Source organism: Pantherophis guttatus, chromosome 18 (assembly GCF_059756535.1).
Source record: "Pantherophis guttatus breed Tessera chromosome 18, ASM5975653v1, whole genome shotgun sequence".
Classification (NCBI taxonomy): Eukaryota; Metazoa; Chordata; class Lepidosauria; order Squamata; family Colubridae; genus Pantherophis; species Pantherophis guttatus.
The window spans coordinates 7534204-7555981 of NC_142080.1; the positions used below are offsets into that span (position 1 = coordinate 7534204).

Here is a 21778-nt window from a genome sequence, read left to right on the forward strand (position 1 = left end):
TGGTTTTTGGTTCTTGAGGGTGTGAAAGCACCTTCTAAAAATTATAATGGCAGGATAGGATTTTTGAGCCAGAAACCCGGGAATGCAGATTCAGACGTAAGCCGGATCCCAACATGGAAGAATGGGGAAAAATTGTGTTGGATGCTCAAAAGAGAGAGAAGTTTGGTTGGAACAGAACAAAATAAGATCTTCCTCATTTTACAACCATTCACACAAAGAAAGAGAAAGAAAGAAGGAAGGAAAGGGAAGGAAGGAAGGAAGGAAGGAAGGAAGGAAGGAAGGAAGGAAGGAAGGAAGGAAGGAAGGAAAGAAAAAGAGAGAGAGAGAAAGAAAAAGAAAGAAAGAAAGAAAGAAAGAAAGAAAGAAGAAAGAAAGAGAAAGAAAGAAAGAAAGAAAGAGAAAGAAAGAAAGAAAAGAAAGAAAGAAAGAAAGAAAGAAAGAAAGAGAAAGAAAGAAAGAAAGAAAGAAAGAAAGAATCTTTTGAAAGCACCTGAGGGCAGGACAAGGAGCAACAGATGGAAACCAATCAAGGAGAGAAGCAACCTAGAACTAAGGAGAAACTTTCTTAACAGTGAGGACAATTAACCAGTGGAACTGCTTGCCACCAGAAGTTGTGGCTGCTCTAACACTGGAGGTTTTTAAGAAGAGACTGGACAGCCGTTTGTCTGAAATGGTATATAGGGTCTTCTGCCTGAGCAGGGGGTTGGACTAGAAGACCTCCAAGGTCCCTTCCAACTCTATTATTCTCTGAAATTGCGGGTGGGCTCCATGCCTAATGAAGAGGCGGCTTAGATGTAATACAATAGCAATCTTCCAACATTTGAGGGTCTGCCACAAAGAAGAGGGGGGGGGTCGACCTATTCTCCAAAGCACCTGTACCCATAATTCCATTCCTCCCTGCTCTCCGCGCATGCGTGCGCGACCCCTTCCCCCGCGCTCCGCCCGCTTTTGATACGTGACGACAAAAAGGTTACCAGTAGGCCTGATTTGCTAAAACAGCCTTCCCCAACTCCCCCCGGAGGCCGGAAACAGCCCGTTTCCTGACTTCCAGTGAGCCTGGAAGGCCTGAAAAATCAGCCGGTTGGCGCGCGCATACGTGCTGGAGCTGAGCTAGGGCAATGCTCGCGTGCCCACCGATATGGCTCCGCGTGCCACCGTCATGGGCATAGGGTCTCCTGCTCGAGCAGGGGGTTGGAGTAATAGTAACGGTAACAGAGTTGGAAGGGAGCGTGGAGGTCATCTAGTCCAACCGCCTGATTCGAACTGCCGAATTGCCGACTTTTCTGATCGACAAGCTCAGCGGCTTAGCCGCTCGACGGCTTCCGAGGTCCCTTCGCGCTCTTGTTATTCTGTCATGCTGTTAAATCGCTTTCAGCAACAACATCCAGATTTCTCTAATGCCACCCTGCAAGGAGGGAGGGAGGGAAGGGAAGGGGGGGTGTCTTCCCCTCCCAGAGGGGCTCAACGAATATGGGGGTGCAGCCAATGGAAAGGGACAAAAACTGGCATGGAGAGGCCGAGCCCGCTTAACGGATGCAAACAGCTGGCTGGTCCCGAAAGGGTGTTTACTGCAAGCTAAGTGAAAACAGATGTTGGCTGCGAGCCTTTGACAACATCTGCTTGTCTCGGGGCCAAGAATTCGGGGTGGGGGGGCTGAGTGTGTGTGTGCCGGGCCGGGGGGGGGGCAAATCAGCCAGCGCACTCTTAGGGCACACCCGCCCGTCACTTCTCTCTCTCTCTCTCTCGCTCCGCAGCCCGGCCAGAATTGGGGGGTGTTCGCCCGAAGAAGGGGTGCCAGAGTCCGTGCCAAGCGCTTGTCAATGAGTGAGTGATGGGAGGTTTCTTTCTGGGGGGGGGGCTGGAGGGGCTGGGAAAAGGGGGCTGAGAAGGGGGGGATAGAGGAACAAGCCAGGCCTGGGAGAAAGAGCAGGAGTTGGGAAGGGGAGGAAGGAAGGAAGGAAAGGAAGGAAGGAAGGAAGGAAGGAAGGAAGGAAGGAAGGAAGGAAGGAAGGAAGGAAGGAAGGAAGGAAAGTTGTGCGTAAGTGGCAGGAAAAGGGTGCATTTTTTCCGTAAATGGTGCTCCAAAGTGACTTTGCTCCATTCGTGGGGGTCCAGGCCCCGAAGGAAAAAAAAATCTAGGGGTGCCCCTGCTCAATTCTGGGGGCGGAGGGGGTTTTGCACCAGAGAGAGTGAATAAATTTATGTCCGATGCCTTAATTTTGTGCCTAGCCCTTCTAAGACATGATCTTTGCCAATCGTGGTTTGTTCTGCTGCCCGAATGCTCCAGATGAGTTTTGGGGTAACGGAAAACTGGTTTAATTACCCCCAAGGCTCTCTTTAAGTTTGATGGGGGGGGCATTGGTAGATAGTCGTACGAGAGAGTCCGTGGGGTGCTGGCTGCCTCCCTCCCCCCCCGAGAGCCTCTAAAACCCCGCCAGCAAACTGGGATCGCGTGTCGTTGCAAGCAAATGTTTATATATCTGGAATGGATGTTCGTTCTGATTCTGCTCCGGGCCGTTTTTTCCTTCTCGCCGGCTCGGTTGGTTCAAAACCGAGAATAATTAGACGGTTATCAAAAAGTTTATTCTGCGCTTGAAACGAATAGCTGTATCCCTGTCGCTTTGGGTTTATGTCCCAGGCGTATAAAATGCAAAACTATTTTAATTCACCTGATTTGCACTTCATGGACCCCTTTCCGGATTGTTCAAGCTTCGAATCATACATACATAATATAAAAATATAAATATTAAATGTAAATATAAATATAAATATAATTGTGTGTGTGTGTATGTATATATATATCAAATTTATATTTTGCTGATAAATAAAGGGAGACTAGCTAGCTGATGAAAGCTAAATAGCTTGAAATAGATCTATAGTAGTCTCCCTTTATTTCTTTATCAGCAAAATATAAATTTGGTATAAAATGGTTTGTCGTGAATGCGACTGCTTGAGGGCTCCTGGATTGGAGCTGAAAGGCGAAAGGGAAGCAGGATGCTCCCTCCCACATATTGGGGTAGACCAGGTGCTTCGATCGAAAAACACTTTATATATTGTGAGATATTTCTCACAATCGTTCATTTAGTGATCATTCAAAGTTGCAACGGCACTGAATAGAATAGAATAGGATTCAGAATAGAATAGAATAGAATAGAATAGAATAGAATAGAATAGAATAGAATAGAATAGAATAGAATAGAGAAGGAAGAGAAGAGAAGAGAAGAGAAGAGAAGAGAAGAGAAGAGAGAAAAGAGAAAAGAAAAAGATTCTGGATAGAAGAGAAGAGAAGAGATAAGAGAATAAGATTCTGGTTAGAAGAATAGAACAGAACAGAACAGAACAGAACAGAACAGAATAGAATAGAATAGAATAGAGAAGGAAGAGAAGAGAAGAGAAGAAAAGAATAAGATTCTGGATAGAAGAGAAGAGAGAAGAGAATAGAATAAGATTCTGGATAGAAGAATAGAATAGAATAGAACAGAACAGAATAGAATAGAATAAGATTCTGGATAGAAGAATAGAATAGAATAGAATAGAATAGAATAGAATAGAAGAAAAGAAAAGAAAAGAAAAGAAAAGAAAAGAAAGAAAAGAAAAGAAAAGAAAAGAAAAGAAAAGAAAAGAAAAGAAAAGAAAAGATTCTGGATAGAAGAGAAGAGAAGAGAGAAGAAAGAGAAGAGAAGAGAGAAGAGAAGAGAAGAAAAGATTCTGGATAGAAGAGAAGAGAAGAGATAAGAGAATAAGATTCTGGTTAGAAGAATAGAATAGAATAGAATAGAATAGAATAGAATAGAATAGAATAGAATAGAATAGAATAGAATAGAATAGAGAAGGAAGAGAAGAAAAGAATAAGATTCTGGATAGAAGAGAAGAGAGAAGAGAAGAGAAGAGAATTAGATTCTGGATAGAAGAATAGAATAGAATGCTTTTTTTTACACATGGTCCTTGACTTACAACAGCTCATTTAATGACCGTTTCAAGTTACAACGGCACTGAAAAAAAAGCAACTTATGACCGTTTTTCATAGTTACGACCATGGTCCTGCAATCAAAATTCAGACGCTTGGCGACCGACTCATATTTATGACCGTCACAGTGTCCCAAGGTCACACGATCTCCGTTTTGCGACCTTCTGACCAGCCAAATCAATGGGGAAGCCGGATTCGCTTAACAACCAGGTTGTTAAACTTAACAACGGCAGTGATTCATTGAACAGCTCCGGCGAGAAACGTCGTAAAACGGGGCTTAAACAAATGTCTCGCTTAACAACAGAAATATTGGGGTCAGTTGTGGTCGTAAATCAAAGACTACCTGTAGATAATATATATATATATATTCTTTCTATCTAGACATAAACAATTAGCCTGATAAGCTATATCCATTTCTGCAGGTAGACCTGATTTATAACAATCGGGCCAATATGAAGGCCAATATTTCTGTTGGCCTCAAGTGATCGATGTTATAACCTTTTTGTAACGGTTGTTAAGCAAATCACTGCAAATGTGAGCCACGCAACGCACAATGTCATTGACTTTGCTTGTCGGAAGCCGGCTGGGAAGATCGCAAATGGCAAATCACGTGAGCGAGGGTTGTAAGTACGAGGACCGGTCGTAAGTCCGCCTTTCCAGCGCTGTTGCACCTTTGAACGGCCGCTAAACGGATCGTCCTAACTCAAGGACTGCCTGCCTAGCTTCCCCTTATTTTCGCACTGCCGGCCGCTTTGAGCCAGGGAGGATTGTATGGCAGGGTTTTAAAATAAATATATAAAACCCTGGATAGAACTTAAGTGGCAGGTCGACTTTGACATATATTGTGTACCTTTGTCTGACAAAAGGGTGTATTTAGCCTTCCTGGGAGACAGTAGCTCTGTTGTGTAAATATACACACACGCCTTCATCCGTGTTTTCTTGCCGTCGACGTCCTCAGATTCATCCAGGCACAGAAAACGGATTTAAAACTAAATAAATCCCAGCTTTTTGGAGGTAGGTGTGTCCCTCCGTTATCTCTATACGGTAAAGGTTCCCCTCGCACATCTGTGCTAGTCGTTCCCGACTCTAGGGGGCGGTGCTCATCTCCGTTTCAAAGCCGAAGAGCCAGCGCTGTCCGAAGACGTCTCCGTGGTCATGTGGCCGGCATGACTCAACGCCAAAGGCGCACGGAAAACGCTGTTCCCTTCCCACCAAAGGTGGTCCCTATTTTTCTACTTGCATTTTTTTTACGTGCTTTCGAACTGCTAGGTTGGCAGAAGCTGGGACGAGTCACGGGAGCTCACCCCCATTACGCGGCACTCGGGATTCGAACCGCCGAACTGCCGACCTTTCTGATCGACAAGCTCAGCGTCTTAGCCGCTGAGCCACCGCGTCCCTTTCATTACTATGTATACTGTTACATAAAATAACATATTATAATTACCATGTATACATAAATCTTAGAAGTTGAAAGATTATTATTATGTATATCTAAACAGCATTATCAGCAGTGGTGGTATTTAGCCTGTAAGTGGAGAGCTGCAGGTGAGCCCTGCCTTCCGCCCCACCGTTATGCCGTCCTATTTAGCCAGGTTTTCTAAGCGGCGCACACGCGTGCAAGCCATGCGTGTGAGCAAAGAGGTAGTAGAAAAAATGCTTTTAAAAATAAAAAATAAAAAAAGCCTCTGATGATTGTGTGGCTCAGCTGGGCATGGGGGGGGGGCGGCAGCAAATTTTTCCTACTGGTTCTCTGAACCACCCACCGCCATCGCTATATTATTATTATTATTATTATTATTATTATTATTATTATTATTATTATTATTATTATTATTATTATTTAATCTTTAGTGAGATTCACAGCCTTTGAGGCTGGTTAATAGCTCAGCAGCTCGAGTCCTAACCAAGGACCTAGGAACTGTTAAGGTATCGTCGGAGGATGTAAGCTGTTCCGAGTAAGGTGGTTTTTTGTAGAGTCAAAATGTTCAAGTCCGGTAAATTTAGAATTTTTAAGTAGCGGGGTAGCCTTTTGGGTATTGCTTCAAGGGCCCCAATTATTATTATTATTATTATTATTATTATTATTATTATTATTATTATTATTATTATTATTATTATTATATTTATTTATTTATTTATTTTTATAAATAATATAAAAGATATGTATATATATCCTCCTGGTTCCTGTAGTCTGCAAATTTTTTCCTCTGGAAATCCATTCCTACGCGCGCTCCCAATTTTTTCTCTGGATTTCCAGAGAAAAAAATTACAGACTTACAGGAAACCATTTGCACCACTCCGGTGACCCCGAGGACACAGATAAAACCTCCAAGTGGCCTCAAGGACCCTCTAAAAAAGGATGCAAATGACCAGCTTTGTCTGCAAGGCGTACCAATCCTTCCGTTCCCCACCATCCAGTCAGAGCTGAAGAAGCTTCTGCGATGAGAAGTGAAACGTCTTCAAAAGAAAAAAAAAATCAAGACAGTCCAGTTGCCTCTTGAAAAAAAAAATCACCTTTGGGATAAGCATAACCTTGGATGACTGGGAATCTCTACAGAGGCTGCAAATATTTTGAATTTTTAAATAATTTTTTTAATGGCTCGGTTTTTCCTCTCCCAGGTGTGAAAATGAAGCTGGTTTCCTGCATTTTCCTGGCCACACTACTGAAAGCTGCTTTCGCCCAAGAAGACCCCAATACTTACACGGTAATAAAGGGGCCGAATCGAAGCTCGGAGGCTCCTAAATTCCTAAAAGAGGAGAGAAACAAACTTTGTAGGGAAAAAAAAATTGTCTTCCATGAGCCCAGAATTGCGTTCTTAGTGGGGATATCAAGAACAAGGTGATTGAGGGAATGCGGGATTTGAACCGGGGAAATAACCTTGCTTGGTCGTTGAAACGCTGGCATCGATTCTTGTCGTTCAGTCGAGGACTACCTGTGAAAGGGAACTCTGAACATATGCAGAGGGTGCCTCTTCTAGTCATTTATTTAGAATTTAAAATTGTCTTTTTTTAAAAAAAGGATAAAAATGTTTGCAATCCAGTCCTAGATCCGGTAATCTCACCAGTTTCTTTCAAATTTTTCCAAAATTTCTCCCCGTCGTAGGAATGCACCGACGGCTATCAGTGGGATGCCGAAACTCAGCACTGTAAAGGTAAAACACCAGCCCTCAAAAGCAGTGAAAAACAGATACAGATGAACAGAGTTGGAAGGAACCTCGGAGGTCATCTAGTCCAACCCCCTGCCCAAGCAGGAGACCTGACACCGTTTCTGACAGATGTCAGTCCAGTCTCTTTTTGAAAGCTTCCAGGGATGAAGCTCCCACAACTTCCGAAGGCAGTTTCTGTTCCATCCATTGATTGTTCCCACTGTCAGGAAATTTCTCCTTATTTCTAGGTTGAATCTCTCCTTGGTCAGTTTCCATCCATTATTTCCATCCATTATAACAGCGTTTAGTGACCCCTATTTTAGTAATTGGGTTAAAGTGGTTGTGTGAATGGGACTTGTGAGTCTACGGTATGATGTGGGGATGGTGGGGGGGAAATAATGGAAAAGAGTGGGTTTTTGCAAAATTTCCAATCTGCCTGCCTCGAGGAACAACGGATGGAAACTAATCAAGGAGAGAAGCGACCTACAACGAAGGAGGAATTCCCCGACAGTGAGAAAAATTAACCGGTGGAACTGCTTGCCACCGGAAGTTGTGGGTTCTCCCTTGCTGGAGGTTTTTAAGAAGGGATTGGACCAGGAGGTTTGAAGTCAGTTGGGTTTGGGCAGTTTTGCATGTGTAATCCCTGTTTGATTAGTTTGTGTGTGTGTGTGTGTGTGTGTGTGTGTATACGGTGTTTTGTGACCTTAGAAATCAGGAACTAGGTGTAGCCAGTGGGGTGAACCTACCTGTGATATCCTGAAGATTGGGTCCTCATTTTACCGACTTCGCAAGGATGGAAGGCTGAGCTAACCTTGAGCCGGTCAGGATCGAACTCCTGGCAGTCGGCAGAATTAGCCTGAAATGCTGCATTCTAACCACTGAGAAGGAAGGGAGGGAGGGAGGGAGGGAGGAGGAAGGAAGGAGGAAGGAAGGAAGGGAAGGAGGAAGGAAGCAAGGAAGGAGGAAGGAAGGAAAGGAAGGAGGAAGGAAAAAGGGGAAAAGAAAGGGAAAGGGAGGGAGAGACAGAGGAAAGAAAGATAGAGGATAGAAGGAAGGAAGGAAGGAAGGAATAGCACTTAGACTTATATGCCACTTTACAGTGCTTCACAGCCCTCTCTAAGCAGTTTACAGAGTCAGCCTCTTGCCCCCCAACAATCTGGATCCTCATTTTACCAACCTCGGAAGGACGGAAGTCTGACTCAACCTTGAGCCGGTCAGGATCGAACTGCTGGCAAAGGGCAGAATCAGCCTGCAATCCTGCATTCCAACTCCAAGGCGGAATCATCGCAACCGGACGATTTTTTTTTTTTAACTTTTTAACTTCAGCGCCGTTTCTTCCTCTCTAGATATCAACGAATGCGAGACCATCCACCACGCCTGCAAAGGGGAGATGAAATGCATCAACCATTACGGGGGATACCTGTGTCTTCCGCGTTCCGCCTCGGTCATCAACGACGTCAATGCCGAACGGGCCCCTCTTGACAGTCCCCCCAGGCTGAGACCTCGCCTGCCGGTCCAGCCCTCCGGCCGACCTCACACTTGCTCCCAGGGCTACGAGCCTGACCACTATGGATCGTGCGCGGGTGAGTTAGCCGGGCCTGAATTCCACCTTAAAAAGCAGGAAGCAGAGTCTCGGTCCCGGCAAAACCTGTTTTATTTACACGACAGAGAATTCCTTTCATTCACAGTCAGCAAGACCTGTCCAAACAGTCTTTCAGAGGAATACTTATTAACACAGAACTTATCTTGCTTGGAAAGCTGCCATGTAACTTGTTTCCAAACGCATCACAAGGCAAAACTTGGCACAGAGTCACGGAACGAAGGGATTGTTTCCTGCAAAAGCCCCCTCCCTGTTCGCAATCGAAAATCCCAATTTTCTTCCGGGTTGCAGTGAGGAATTCCCACTAGATTCCTGGAAATTCCCACTCCCCTTCCTCATCCCTTCGCTTTTCGCCCCGTTGGCAGTAGCTCCCCCCATTTTTTTCCCTCACAATCTTTGATTTTCCGCTCTGCCTTTTTGTTTTCCCGTGTAGACGTGGATGAGTGTGAGTACGATTTGCACGACTGCCAGCCCAGCCAGCAGTGTATCAACACCATCGGTAGTTTTCACTGTCAGTGCCCGGAGGGCTACCGGAAGATCGGCACAGAGTGTGTAGGTAAGCGAGTGGCACACCCGCTGCCTGAAATGGGGTTGTGTCATTCACTGCTTAGTGCCTCGTCGGGGCTCAGGTATCGCCTGTACTTAACAGCTGGAGTCTCCAACTTGGCTGCGGCCCACTACCGGAATGTCTGGAATGGTATAGGGCCGATGGCGAACCTATGACACGTGTGCCACAGGTGACACACGGAGCCATATCTGTGGGCACGCGAGCATTGCCTTAGCTCAGCTCCAGCGCGCCTGCGTGCACCGGCCATCTGATTTTCAGGCCTTCCGGGCCTACCGGAAATAGGCCGTTTCCAGCCTCCGGGTGGGGAGAAGGCCGTTTTTGCTCTCCCCAGGCTCCTAGAAAGTCTCTGGAGCCTGGGGAGGGTGAAAAAATGGGCCTACCTGGTGATGGTTAGCCATCACTGGTATAGGGTCTCCTGCTTGAGCAGGGGGTTGGACTAGAACACCTCCAAAGTCCCTTCCAACTCTGGTATTCTGTTACTGTGACGTTGTTTAGTGTACGGTGTAAACCTTAATGATCACAAATATCTTTTCAGACATTTTTCCACCTTGGGTATGATGGCACCACACATTTTACCAGGCCAGCAAAATGTACAAAACCTAGGAAACTTAGTTAGAATTTAAACCAGCTTCATTCCTGATTTCTTTGGGGAGCGTCGTATGTTGTGCAGGCCTAAACCTAGCTTGCTGGAGCCTTCCCCGGTTTCTACAAACCTTGGAAGCAGGTAAACCTGCCTCTATTTTCAGAGAGTAAAAAACCAAAGAAACCCAAATCTGAAATGGATCAAGTCAGTTTCTCAGAGAAGAAGGCAAAACCCTCTGCACATGCCCAGAGGCAGAGCAGGGTGGATATACTTTTATAATTCAGAAATGCCTTCTCGTTTTTTTTTTCTCCTTTTTTCTGCTACAGACATTGACGAATGCCGTTACCGCTATTGTCAACACCGTTGTGTCAATTCCCCAGGATCTTTCACCTGCCAGTGTGAATCTGGATTTCAGCTCGCCAGTAATAACCGCTCGTGTGTGGGTAAGAGAAAATCCATCTCACCGCACCCCGGAAATCCTATACAGGTAGTCCTCGACTTACGACCACAATTTCGACTTACGACCCAAAATTTCTGTTTGGAAAGAGAGAGTTTTGCCCCATTTTACGAGCTTTCTTGCCCCCGTTGTTAAGCGAATCCCTGCGGTCGTTCAATCAGTCACACCATTGTTAAGCGAATCTGGTTTCCCCGTGGACTTCGCTTGTCAGGAGGTCGCAAAATGAGGATCACGTAACTCCGGGGACACTGCGACTCGCTATAAATGTGAACCCGTGGCCAAGCGTCCGAATTTGGATCTCATGGAGATGCAGCAACGGTCATAAGGGTGAATACCGGTCCTAAGTCACTGTCTGAGTGGTTGTAAGTCGAGGACTATCTGCCCTGCTCAGAATAGTTCAGAAGACAACAATTTCTAATCAAACTCGCATTCAGGTTTGAGACAGATTGACAGAATTCAAAATCATAATATCGGAAGCTCATCTCCCCCTCCGCATGCCCTGGTATAGACTACTACAATATTGTCTACCTTGGGCTGCCCTTGAAGAGTATCCAGAAGTTCAGGCTGGTACAAAAGGCAGCATTGTAGGCAGTTTTGGCTACCTACAGGACCGGTGGGGTACATCTCACACCTCGGCTCTGGCTGCTGCGTAATTTGCCATTTTGGTCAGGGGTGGGATTCAGAAATTTTAGCAACTGGTTCTCCATCCGGTTGCTGGGTGGGTGTGGCCATGGTGGGTGTGGCCTACTCTGCCTCCTGCACCACAGGGGGGAAGTCATTTTCACCCTCCCCAGACTCCGGAGGCATTCTTTGAGGCTCCGGGAGGGCGAAAACGGCCTCCCCAGGCTCCGGAGGCCCTCTGGAGGCCGGAAACGGGACCATTTCCAGACTTCCGGAACTTCTGGTAGCTCCTGGGAGGGGCGGGGCGGGGTGGACGGGGTCAGCCAGTCCTTGTAACAACTGGTTCGGCGAACTAGATTAAAATTATCATCCAATTTGCCCGAACCGGCTGAACCCCATCCCTGTCCCGGGTTCATGTGTGGCCTAAGGAATTCTGGAAGTTGAAGTCCACGCATCTTTAACGTTGCCAAATTTGGGGGCGGGGGGACGGGGAAACAGTAGTAAATCGTTATTTAATGGCCCTGGGGCAGGTGTTTTAAAGGCCCTACAACCCAGAGGCTCCCTATTTTACACCTTTTAGCGAGGATTATATTTGCACAATATTGGAAAAATGAAGAAACTTCACGAGACGAGTAGATAATAAGGAAGATGCTAGATTGTGCAGCAACGGACAGACGTACGCTGAAGAGTAAACGGATTAAAGACACGGAATATTATCAAACGTGGACTTTATTTTAACAGTGGTTGGGAACAAAAGAAGTGGAGATTAAGAATGTAATACTGTATTGTTATATATATATATATATATATATATATATTGTTATATATAAGTAAAAAAAGAGGCAGACATACTGCGAACTCCGGAACTTAAGATTTTAAAATTTTAAAAGAATTAAAATTTTATTTTACTAAGCTTTCGTCAGCCATCTACTGTCATCGTCAGAGTACTAAACTGCCTCTTTTTTTACTAATATACCTGGAACTCGTATTTTTAGAATAGTTTGTAATTTATATATATATATATATATTAATTATATACATAGTTATATCCCTGGCAAGGTGGCTCAGCGGCTAAGACGCTGAGCTTGTCAATCAGAAAGGTTGGCAGTTCGGCGGTTCGAATCCCTAGTACAGGTCTCCTGTGTGAGGAAGGGGGTTGGACTAGATGACCTCGAAGGTCCCTTCCAACTCGATTATTGTTATTATTACTGTTAAGCGAATTAAATAGCCCAGACGACGGGATGTTTATCAAGCGCTAATAAAACGTAAGCATTAGAAAAATCAATAAAATCTTTTCTTTTTAAAGTCTTTTACCACTCAGGGTCCATTATTATGGGATGCAAAGCCTGATTTTTATTTTATTTTTTTGCAACTTCCCTTCCCCAGATGTGAACGAGTGCGAGATGGGAGCTCCTTGCAAGCAACGCTGCTTCAACACTTATGGCACTTTTATCTGTCGGTGCAACCAAGGCTACGAGCTGGACCACAACGGATTTACCTGCAAAGGTAGGCGGGGCCTACTTTAGCCCCACCCCTTTCTCCTTCCCACGCCTTGTGGCAAGCTCCTCCCTCCCCCACCCCTTCGCTCTTCAGATCAATTCACCGTCTTGAGTTTTTATTAATTTATTTAATTTATTTTTTAAAAAAAATATTTTTTATTAAACAGGGTTTTTCAAAAAAAAACCAAAAAAACAAAAAAAAAAGAAATGTTTACGATTTTCTTCTTTTCAACAATTTTGCATCAGTAAATATTTCTTACCTATCCATTTTTTCTCCCTTATTTCAAGTTGCCACTTATACATATAATTCATATATTGATTTATATACATACTGATAACAGTGTACTCAATAGCGATCATACATTCTTTGTCCATGAAAGAAAGAAAGAAAGAAAGAAAGAAAGAAAGAAAGAAAGAAAGAAAGCGAGCTAAAGAAAAAGAGAGAGAGAGAGAGAGAGAGAATAAGAAAAAAAGAGAAAAAAAGAAAGAGAAAGACAGATTTGTAGTCCTCAATTTACAACCATTTATTTAAAGTTACAACGGCACTCAAAAGGGACTTAAAACCATTCCTCGCACTTACGACGGTCACAGCATCCCCATAGTCACGCAATAAAAATTTGGTTGCTTGGCAACCGGCATGTATCTCCATTGGCGACCTTCCCCTGGGGGGCGGGCTTCTGACAAGCAAAGTCAGTGGGAGGGGCCAGATTCGCTTAACGACCGCTTAACTGCAGTGATTCGCTTAGTAACCGTGGGGGAGGGGGGAAATGTGAGGGGCGTGAACCCCGCCCCCTTTTTTAGTTTTTAATTGTTATTAATTGTTTAGTTTTAATCTGTTAATGGGTTTTAATTCGTATTGTTTTAATTCGGGCCAAAGTATATAAATTCTTTTAATTAATTTTAAATTTTGTATTGTTATGTATTTTAGTTCTGGCTGTGCACCGCCCTGAGTCCACTAGGAGAAGGGTGATATATAAATTGAATGAATGAATGAATGAATGAATGAATGAATGAATGAATGAATGAATGAATGAATGAATAAATAAATAAATAAATAAATAAATAAATAAATAAATAAATAAATAAATAAATAAATAAATAAATAAATAAATAAATAAATTGGGCGCGGCTCCCCGAACAACCTTGCCTTGCTTAGGAACTGGAATTTTTTTCTCCGTTGTGGTCGTAATTCGAGGACGACCGGTATAACGATCCTGCTTTTTTCCCCCCCCCCCTCCTGCTCAGATGTGGACGAATGCAGCTATTCGAATTATTTGTGCCAATATCAGTGTGTCAATGAACCCGGTCACTTCTCCTGCGTTTGTCCTCAAGGTTACAATCTCGTGAGCACCAGGCTTTGCCAAGGTAACCGGAGGGATTTGGGGTTGGCACCGGGGAACAGGGGTGGGTGGAGAAAAAAAACCCCAAAACCCAGGTACCAAGACCCAGGTGAATCAGGTTTGAAGAACAGAATAAGAATAAGAAAGTGGGATGGAATGGAATGGGAGATAGAGAAAAGAACAGAAAATAGAGAATAGAAAATAGAATAGAAAATAGAATATAAAATAGAATAGAATAGAATAGAATAGAATAGAATAGAATAGAATAGAATAGAATAGAATAGAATAGAATAGAATAAGAGCAGGATAGGATAGGATAGGATAGGATTAGAGCAGAATAGAATAGAAAGAATAGAATAGAGAATAGAATAGAATAGAATAGAATAGAATTCAGAATAGAATAGAATAGAATAGAATAGAATAGAATAGAATAGAATAGAATAGAATAGAATTAGAGCAGGATAGGATAGGATAGGATAGGATAGGATAGGATAGGATAGGATTAGAGCAGAATAGAATAGAAAGAATAGAATAGAGAATAGAATAGAATAGAATAGAATAGAATAGAATAGAATAGAATAGAATAGAATAGAATAGAATAGAATAGAATAGAATAGAATAGAATGCGCGCGCAAACACACCCCCCCCACTCCCCCCGCTCCTGGCATGCAATGGCCCAGTAGGCCCGTTTTTCTCTCTCATCTAGCTCCAGAGCCTTTCTTGGAGCCTGGGGAGGGCAAAAACGGCCACACACACACACACACACACACACACACACACACACACACACACGGAGGCCCTCCGTAGGCCAGAAACAACCCGTTTTCCGACTTCCGGTGGGGCTGGAGCTGAGCTCGCGTGCCCACTGATATTGTTACGCGTGCCACCATTTAGGGAAGCTCTAGAGAAAATCCAAGAATGGCGACTGGGGAAGATTGATTTTGGCAGCATTTTAAGGCTGGATTTTTAACATTCCTTCTTTCTTTTCTCTCCTCCTCTTCTTCTTTCCTTGGCCTCTTTTCTCTTCCTTCCTTCTCCTTTTTTCCTTTTCTCCTTCCTTCCAATTCTTTTTCCCTCCTTGCTTCCTCTTCTTCCCTCTCTTTCAATTTCCTTCCTTCCTAATTCTTACTCTCTTTGTTTCCTCCCTCCCTCTCTTCAATTCCTTTTCTTCCTTCCTTTCCTCTATTTCTTCATCCTCCCTCTCTCCCTTCCTTCTGTTTCTTCATCATTCATCCCCCCCTTTTCCTTCCTTCCTTCCTTCCCTCCCTTCATCCTCCCTCCATTTCTTCTCTTTTCGTTCCTTCCTTCTTTCCTTCCTTCCCTTCCTTCATCCTTCCTCCCTCCTTCCCTCCTTCCCTTCCTTTTTCTTCTCTTTTCCTAACTTCTTCTTTCCTTCCTTCATCCTCCCTGTTTCTTCTTTCCCTTCCTTCCTTCCTTTCTTCCTTCCCTTCCTTCCTTCATCCTTCCTGTTTCTTCTTTCCCTTCCTTCCTTCCTTCCCTTCCTTCCTTCATCCTCCCTGTTTCTTCTTTTCCTTCCTTCCTTCATTTCTTCCTTCCTTCCTTCATCCTCCCTGTTTCTTCTTTCTCTTCCTTCCTTCCTTCCTTTCTTCCTTCCCTTCCTTCCTTCATCCTCCCTTTTTCTTCTCTTTTCCTAACTTCTTTTTTTCCTTCCCTTCCTTCATCCTCCCTGTTTCTTCTTTTCCTTCCTTCCTTCATTTCTTCCTTCCCTTCCTTCCCTTCCTTCATCCTTCCTCCCTCCCTCCCTTCTTCCCTCCCTTTTTCTTCTTTTCCTAACTTCTTTTCTTCCTTCCTTCCTCCCTCCCGTCTTCCCTCCCGTCTTCCCTCCCTTTTTCTTCTCTTTTCCTAACTTCTTCCTTCCTTCCTTCATCCTCCCTGTTTCTTCTTTTCCTTTCTTCCTTCATTTCTTCCTTCCTTCCTTCATCTTCCCTCTGTTTCTTCTTTTCCTTCCTTCCTTCCCTTCCTTCCTTCATCTTCCCTCTGTTTCTTCTTTTCCTTCCTTCCTTCATTTCTTCCTTCCTTCCCTTCCTTCATCCTTCCTCCCTCCCTCCCATCTTCCCTCCCTTTTTCTTCTCTTTTCCTAACTTCTTTTCTTCCTTCCTTCCTTCCTCCTTCCTCCCTCCCGTCTTCCCTCCCTTTTTCTTCTCTTTTCCTAACTTCTTTCCTTCCTTCCTTCCTTTGTCTGCCTATCTCCGGCACCCACAGACATTAACGAATGTGAGTTAGACAGCAACCAGTGCACAGAGTCTCAGAACTGCGTGAACTATCACGGAGGATATCGGTGTGTGGAGAAGAAACTCTGCCAAGAGCCTTACATCCATGTCTCGGAGAAGTGAGTGGCGACAGGTCCAGAGGGTTGGTTGAGAGGAAAGGAGGAGAGGAATTGTAAACAGGCCTTCCTGGGCTTGGATCCGGGCACAAAGGCTCCTTTATACCTCCCGGAATCAATCCGAGGCAACAGTTTGTAAACACCTATCGGTGATTAACTAACCCGCAGAATGAGGAGGAAGAACTCCTACCGTGTTTCCCCAAAAATAAGACCTCTCCCAAAAAATAAGCCCCAGCTTGATTTTTACACGTGCACCCAATATAAGCCCTACCCCCTAAATAAGCCCTAATTAAGACAAGTTTATCCATGTTCAATCATGCTTTCTGGAGAATTCTGGGAGCTGATGTCCATGCATCTTAAAAGCATGTTGGCTGGGGAATTCTGGGAATTTTTTTTTTTTAATTTTTTTTTTTTTTTTAATTTGATTTATATGCCGCCCTTCTCCGAAGACTCAGGGCGGCTTACAATGTGCTCAGCAATAGCCTTCATCCTTTTGTATATTTATACAAAGTCAGCTTATTGCCCCCACAAACTGGGTCCTCATTTCACCTACCTTAGAAAGGATGGAAGGCTGAGTCAACCTTGAGCCTTGGCGAGATTCGAACCCTGCAGTAATTGCAGGCAGCTGGTCTTAATAAGCTTAATAACAGGGTGCCTTAAACCCCTGTAGTACCAAGGCTCTGAAGTTTATCCATCTTCAGTCATGCTTTCTGGGGAATTCTGGGAATTGAAGTTTATCCATCTTCAATCATGCTTTCTGGGGAATTCTGGGAGCTGAAGTCCCTGCATCTTAAAACAAGCTGGCTGGGGAATTCTGGGAGCTGAAGTCCATGCATCTTCAGTCATGCTTTCTGGGGAATTCTGGGAGCTGAAGTCCATGCATCTTAAACCAAACTGGCTGGGGAATTCTGGGAGTTGAAGTTAATTCATCTTAAAAAAAAAAGAGCCATGGTTGAGAAACCTTAGTTTAGCAACCAGCGGAGACCAAGCAGTGCTCACGGCACAGCTGGACCACAACCTACCTCCTTGTAACAGTAACAGAGTTGGAAGGGACCTTGGAGGTTATCTAGTCCAACCCCCTGCTCATGCAGGAGACCTGTAACTAGGGATTCGAACTGCCGACCTTTCTGATCGACAAGCTCGGCGCCGTCTTAGCCACTTCAACCAGTTTCTTCCTGTTGCAGCCGCTGTCTGTGCCCGACCACGAACCCCCTTTGTCATGACAAACCTTCCTCCGTTATCTACCGGTATATGAGCATCTTGGCTGATCGACCGGTGCCCTCGGATATTTTCCAAATTCAAGCCACCACCTTCTACCCAGGAGCCTACAACACCTTCCAGATCCGTTCAGGCAACGAAGATGGAGAATTTTACATCCGGGTAAGTCCGTATCCTAGCAACAGCCAATCGCAGTCATTTTTTCTGTAAGGATGCCAGCAGGTTTACTCTGGTACTTTGCTTTCCTAACTCTGATGCCTTTTAGGACAGGGATCTCCAAACATGGCAGCTTTAAGACTTGTGGACTTCAACTCCCAGAATTCCCCCTGGCCAGGGGGAGTTCTGGGAGTTGAAGTCCACAGGTCTTAAGTTTTGCATCCTTAGGGGAAAAAAATGTTTGGATTACAGGTAGTCCTTGATTTACGACCATAACTGGAACCAGAATATGCTGTCAGGGTTCCAACGGATGCCCTAATTAAATCATGAGCCTCGAGCCAAGCTTCAAAAGAAATCCAGTTATTTATTAGGAGCTTCATGACTGCACGAACCAAGTGCTTTTAGTTTGTTTTGCTATCCTTTGCTAGCGAAAACGGAGCTCGGTGTGGGCTGCACGCGCCCCCCCCCCACCCAGCAGACCAGATCCAGTGGTGGGAGTCAAATAATTTAAGAACTGCTTGTCTGCCCTAATGACCGCCTGGGTGGGCGTGGCCAGGGGTGTGTGACAGGCAGCACTCGGCCTCCTGTACCCCCTGTAGGAGCAAAAACGGGGCGCAGGGAGGGATGTGCTGCCCACATCTCGTTTTGGGCCTAGTAGGCCTCCCTGCAGCCTCCTGGGAGCCAAAATGGGGCGCATGGGGACTCCTGGAAGGGGTGGGGAGGGCTACCAGCCAGCCAGCAATTTAATTACCGGTTTTCCCGAACCGGCTGAATTCCACCACTGGCCAGATCTAAGCACCTCGCAGGCCAGATTCGGCCCGTGGTTCTTCGAGTTTGACACCCCTGACTTAGAGGGTTGAACCGATGTGGCAGTCTGGGTGGGTGAGCTTCGGTTGGTTGGATCGTTGAAACTTAAAATTGGTCTCTCGGGAAATCATGACGAGCTTTTTCACATCTGTTTCCTCTGCAGCAAATCAGCAACATCAGCGCCATGTTGGTCCTGTCACGAGCCGTGGTGGGTCCCCGTGAGTTTGTGCTGGATTTAGAGATGGTCACCGTCAACAACCTGATGAGCTACCAGGCCAGCTCGGTGCTCCGCCTCACCGTCTTCGTGGGGGCTCATCCGTTCTAGTGGGGGGAGGGCAGATCTCCCCTCCCCCTTACCTGCCGTGGCAAGGAGAGGGGGTAAGCTGGCTTTGGGGATAGGGTGGAAAGGGGGTTGAGGGTTTCCGGTGGGGCGGAGAGACTGCACAGCACTGGGGTTAGAGTCGGTGCTTGGAATCGAGTAGAGTATAGAATAGAAGGGACATGGTGGCTCAATGGCTAAGACGCTGAGCTTGTCAATCGAAAGGTCGGCAGTTCAGCGGTTCGAATCCCTAGTGCTGCGTAAACAGGGTGAGCTCCCATTCCTTGTCCCAGCTTCTGCCAACCTAGCAGTTCGAAAGCACGTTAAAAAAAAATGCAAGTAGAAAAATAGGGACCCCCTTTGGTGGGAAGGTAACAGCGTTCCGTGCGTCTTTGGCGTTGAGTCATGCCGGCCACATGATTACGGAGACGTCTTCGGACAGTCTTTGGCTTTGAAACGGAGATGAGCACCGCCCCCTAGAGTCGGGAACGACTAGCACATAGGTGCAAGGGGAACCTTTACCTTTTTAGAGTAGAGTAGAGTAGAGTAGAGTAGAGTAGAGTAGAGTAGAGTAGTAAAATATAATCAGTATAAAGTAGAGTAGAGTAAAATATAGAATAAATATAGAGTAGAATAGAATAGAATAGAATAGAATAGAATAGAATAGAATAGAATAGAATAGAATAGAATAGAAAAATAAAATAAAATAAAATAAAATAAAATAAAATAAAATAAAATAATAAAATAAAATAAAATAAAATAAATTAAAAAAATAAAATAGAATAGAATAGAATAGAATAGAATAGAAAAATAAATAAAATAAAATAAAATAAAATAATAAAATAATAAAATAAAATAAAATAAAATAAAATAAATTAAAAAAATAAAATAGAATAGAATAGAATAGAATAGAATAGAAAAATAAATAAAATAAAATAAAATAAAATAATAAAATAATAAAATAAAATAAAATAAAATAAAATAAAATAAATTAAAAAAATAAAATAGAATAGAATAGAATAGAATAGAATAGAAAAATAAATAAAATAAAATAAAATAAAATAATAAAATAAAATAAAATAAAATAAATTAAAAAAATAGAATAGAATAGAATAGAATAGAATAGAATAGAATAGAATAGAATAGAATAGATGGAAGGGACCTTGGAGGTCTTCTAGTCCAACCCCCTGCTTAGGCAGGAAAGGCATACCGACTTCGGCATACAGCAGTCGTCAGGGTGCTGCAGCTGTAGAAAAAACCAACATAGTTCTGGGCTGCACAAACAGAGGGATAGAATCAAGATCACGTGAAGGGTTAATACCACTTTATAAGGCCTTGGGAAGGCCACACTTGGAATACGGCATCCATTTTCATCTGAAGTAGAAAACGATGCACAGACGGATTTGCATTTTGAGATTATCTTCTCCCCCACCAAAACAGTGCCAAGAAACCCCTCTTGCCAACACACGAAACTTCACTAGCTTACGCAAGTGTTTTCAAACAGCAAATCATCCCTTCTAGAACCGTAGAAGAGGCACTACTCCTTCCAGTAAATGCTTGGGAGTTGTGGACTTTAGTTAGAATTGGACCAAGGATCATGGATGGTTGGTGGTATCAGGAAGAACTTCAAAACTAGCCTCCAATGTCTACTCTACCCTAAAATACTAGCAGAAGGGAAATCCTTTCAACTGAAATCTCTTCAGCCTGCCAGCCTGCAATGAATGGCCACGATGTAAAAAAGTTGTTGAGACTCTAAAAAGAGTGCAGAGAAGAGCAAGAAAGAGAATTAGGGGACTGGAGGCTAAAACATACGGGAACTGGGTATGTCTAGTTTAATGAAGAGAAGGACTAGGGGAGGCATGATAGCAGTCTTCCAATATCTCAGGGGCTGCCCCAAAGAAGAGGGAGTCAAGCTATTCTCCAAAGCCCCTGAGGGCAGGACAAGAAGCAACGGATGGAAACTAATCAAGGATAGAAGCAACTTAGAACTAAGGAGAAATTTCCTGGCAGTTGGAACAATTAACCGTTGGAACCACTTGCCTCCAGAAGTTGTGAATGCTCCAACACTGGAAGTTTTTAAGAAGAGATTGGACGACGATTTGTCTGAAATGGTATAGGGTATCCTGCCTAAGCAGGGGGTTGGACTAGAAGACCTCCAAAGGTCCCTTCCAATTCTTTTATTCTATACCCGTGATGGTGAACCTATGGCACGTAGGTACCTACAGGTAGCCATATCGGTGGGCACGCAAGCTCAGCTCCAGCGTGCATGTGCATGCCGGCCAGCTGATTTTTGGGCCTTCTGAGCCTATTGGAAGTCAGGAAACAGGCTGTTTCTGGCCTCCAGAAGACCTCCGGCAGGGGGGGAGGCCCTTTTTGCCCTCCCCAGACTCCTAGAAAAGCCCTGGAGCCTGGGGAGAGCAAAAAAACGGGCCTACCAGGCCATCACTGTTCTATACCATTCCAGACAGGTGGATTTCCAGTTTTTTCTTTAAAACCTTCAGTGATAGACCACCTGCAACTCCTGAAGGCAAGCTGTTCTACCTGTATATCGACAGCTACGACGACTGAATAAAATTTAATTCAGAGTGTGGAATCCGGCCGGTCTCTTTTTATCCCTTTCTCTCTTGTAGAAACGTCTGTCCAAGATGGAGAAACAAATCGAACAACAAAGGAACACAACTCTACAGGTGTGGGAAAAAAAAATGGAGTCAGATGGCACTCACGGACTTCCCCACCAACTGTCCACCAGAATCACCCATCTCCAGACCTGGACACGTCCCGCAGAACCAAACCCCGTAGCTTTAAAAAAAAAGTTTGCGGCCATCCTGGACCCAATTCCCCCTACTCGCCTATTTTAGCATCGTTTCCTTGATCCGTCACGCCGGCCACTAACGCAACCTTTTTCTCCTATTGCCCAAGGAGAACAACTCGGAGAAGTCATCCCTGTCCTTGGGATGGTCAGAGGACAATTTGAACCTTTCAGTAGAATTCCATTTTTTTATTTCTCTGGTTTAAAGAGAAAACGAGAGAAGGAGAGAGAGAGGAAAAAAAAAAACAAGAGCAACGAGGCTTAGTAAAAGTTTGTTTTCTGGAAAAAAGGAAAGACGGTGAACGAGGAAATTTGTGGGGGTCTGCGTCGCTGCCTGGTTT

The 21778-nt window shown here is 44.3% G+C and overlaps 1 protein-coding gene across 1 annotated transcript; it reads left to right on the forward strand.

Annotated features, from left to right (window-relative positions):
* The first annotated feature begins 1456 nt into the window (after positions 1-1456).
* EFEMP2 (EGF-like fibulin extracellular matrix protein 2) lies at positions 1457-21726 on the forward strand. Its single transcript, XM_034404626.3, has 12 exons — positions 1457-1824; positions 6587-6672; positions 7071-7119; positions 8460-8696; positions 9147-9269; positions 10191-10307; positions 12329-12448; positions 13687-13806; positions 16005-16131; positions 17313-17508; positions 18473-18687; positions 21259-21726. The coding sequence occupies exons 1-11, from the start codon at positions 1821-1823 to the stop codon at positions 18632-18634; spliced, it is 1341 nt and encodes a 446-aa protein (XP_034260517.2). The 5' UTR covers positions 1457-1820; the 3' UTR covers positions 18635-18687; positions 21259-21726.
* Positions 21727-21778: the final 52 nt, after the last annotated feature.

Coding starts and splice junctions, on each gene's coding strand:
- EFEMP2 (XM_034404626.3), top strand. Junction 6,673..7,070: donor AAGACCCCAATACTTACACG/GTAATAAAGGGG, acceptor TCCCCGTCGTAG/GAATGCACCGACGGCTATCA. Junction 13,807..16,004: donor GAGCACCAGGCTTTGCCAAG/GTAACCGGAGGG, acceptor CGGCACCCACAG/ACATTAACGAATGTGAGTTA.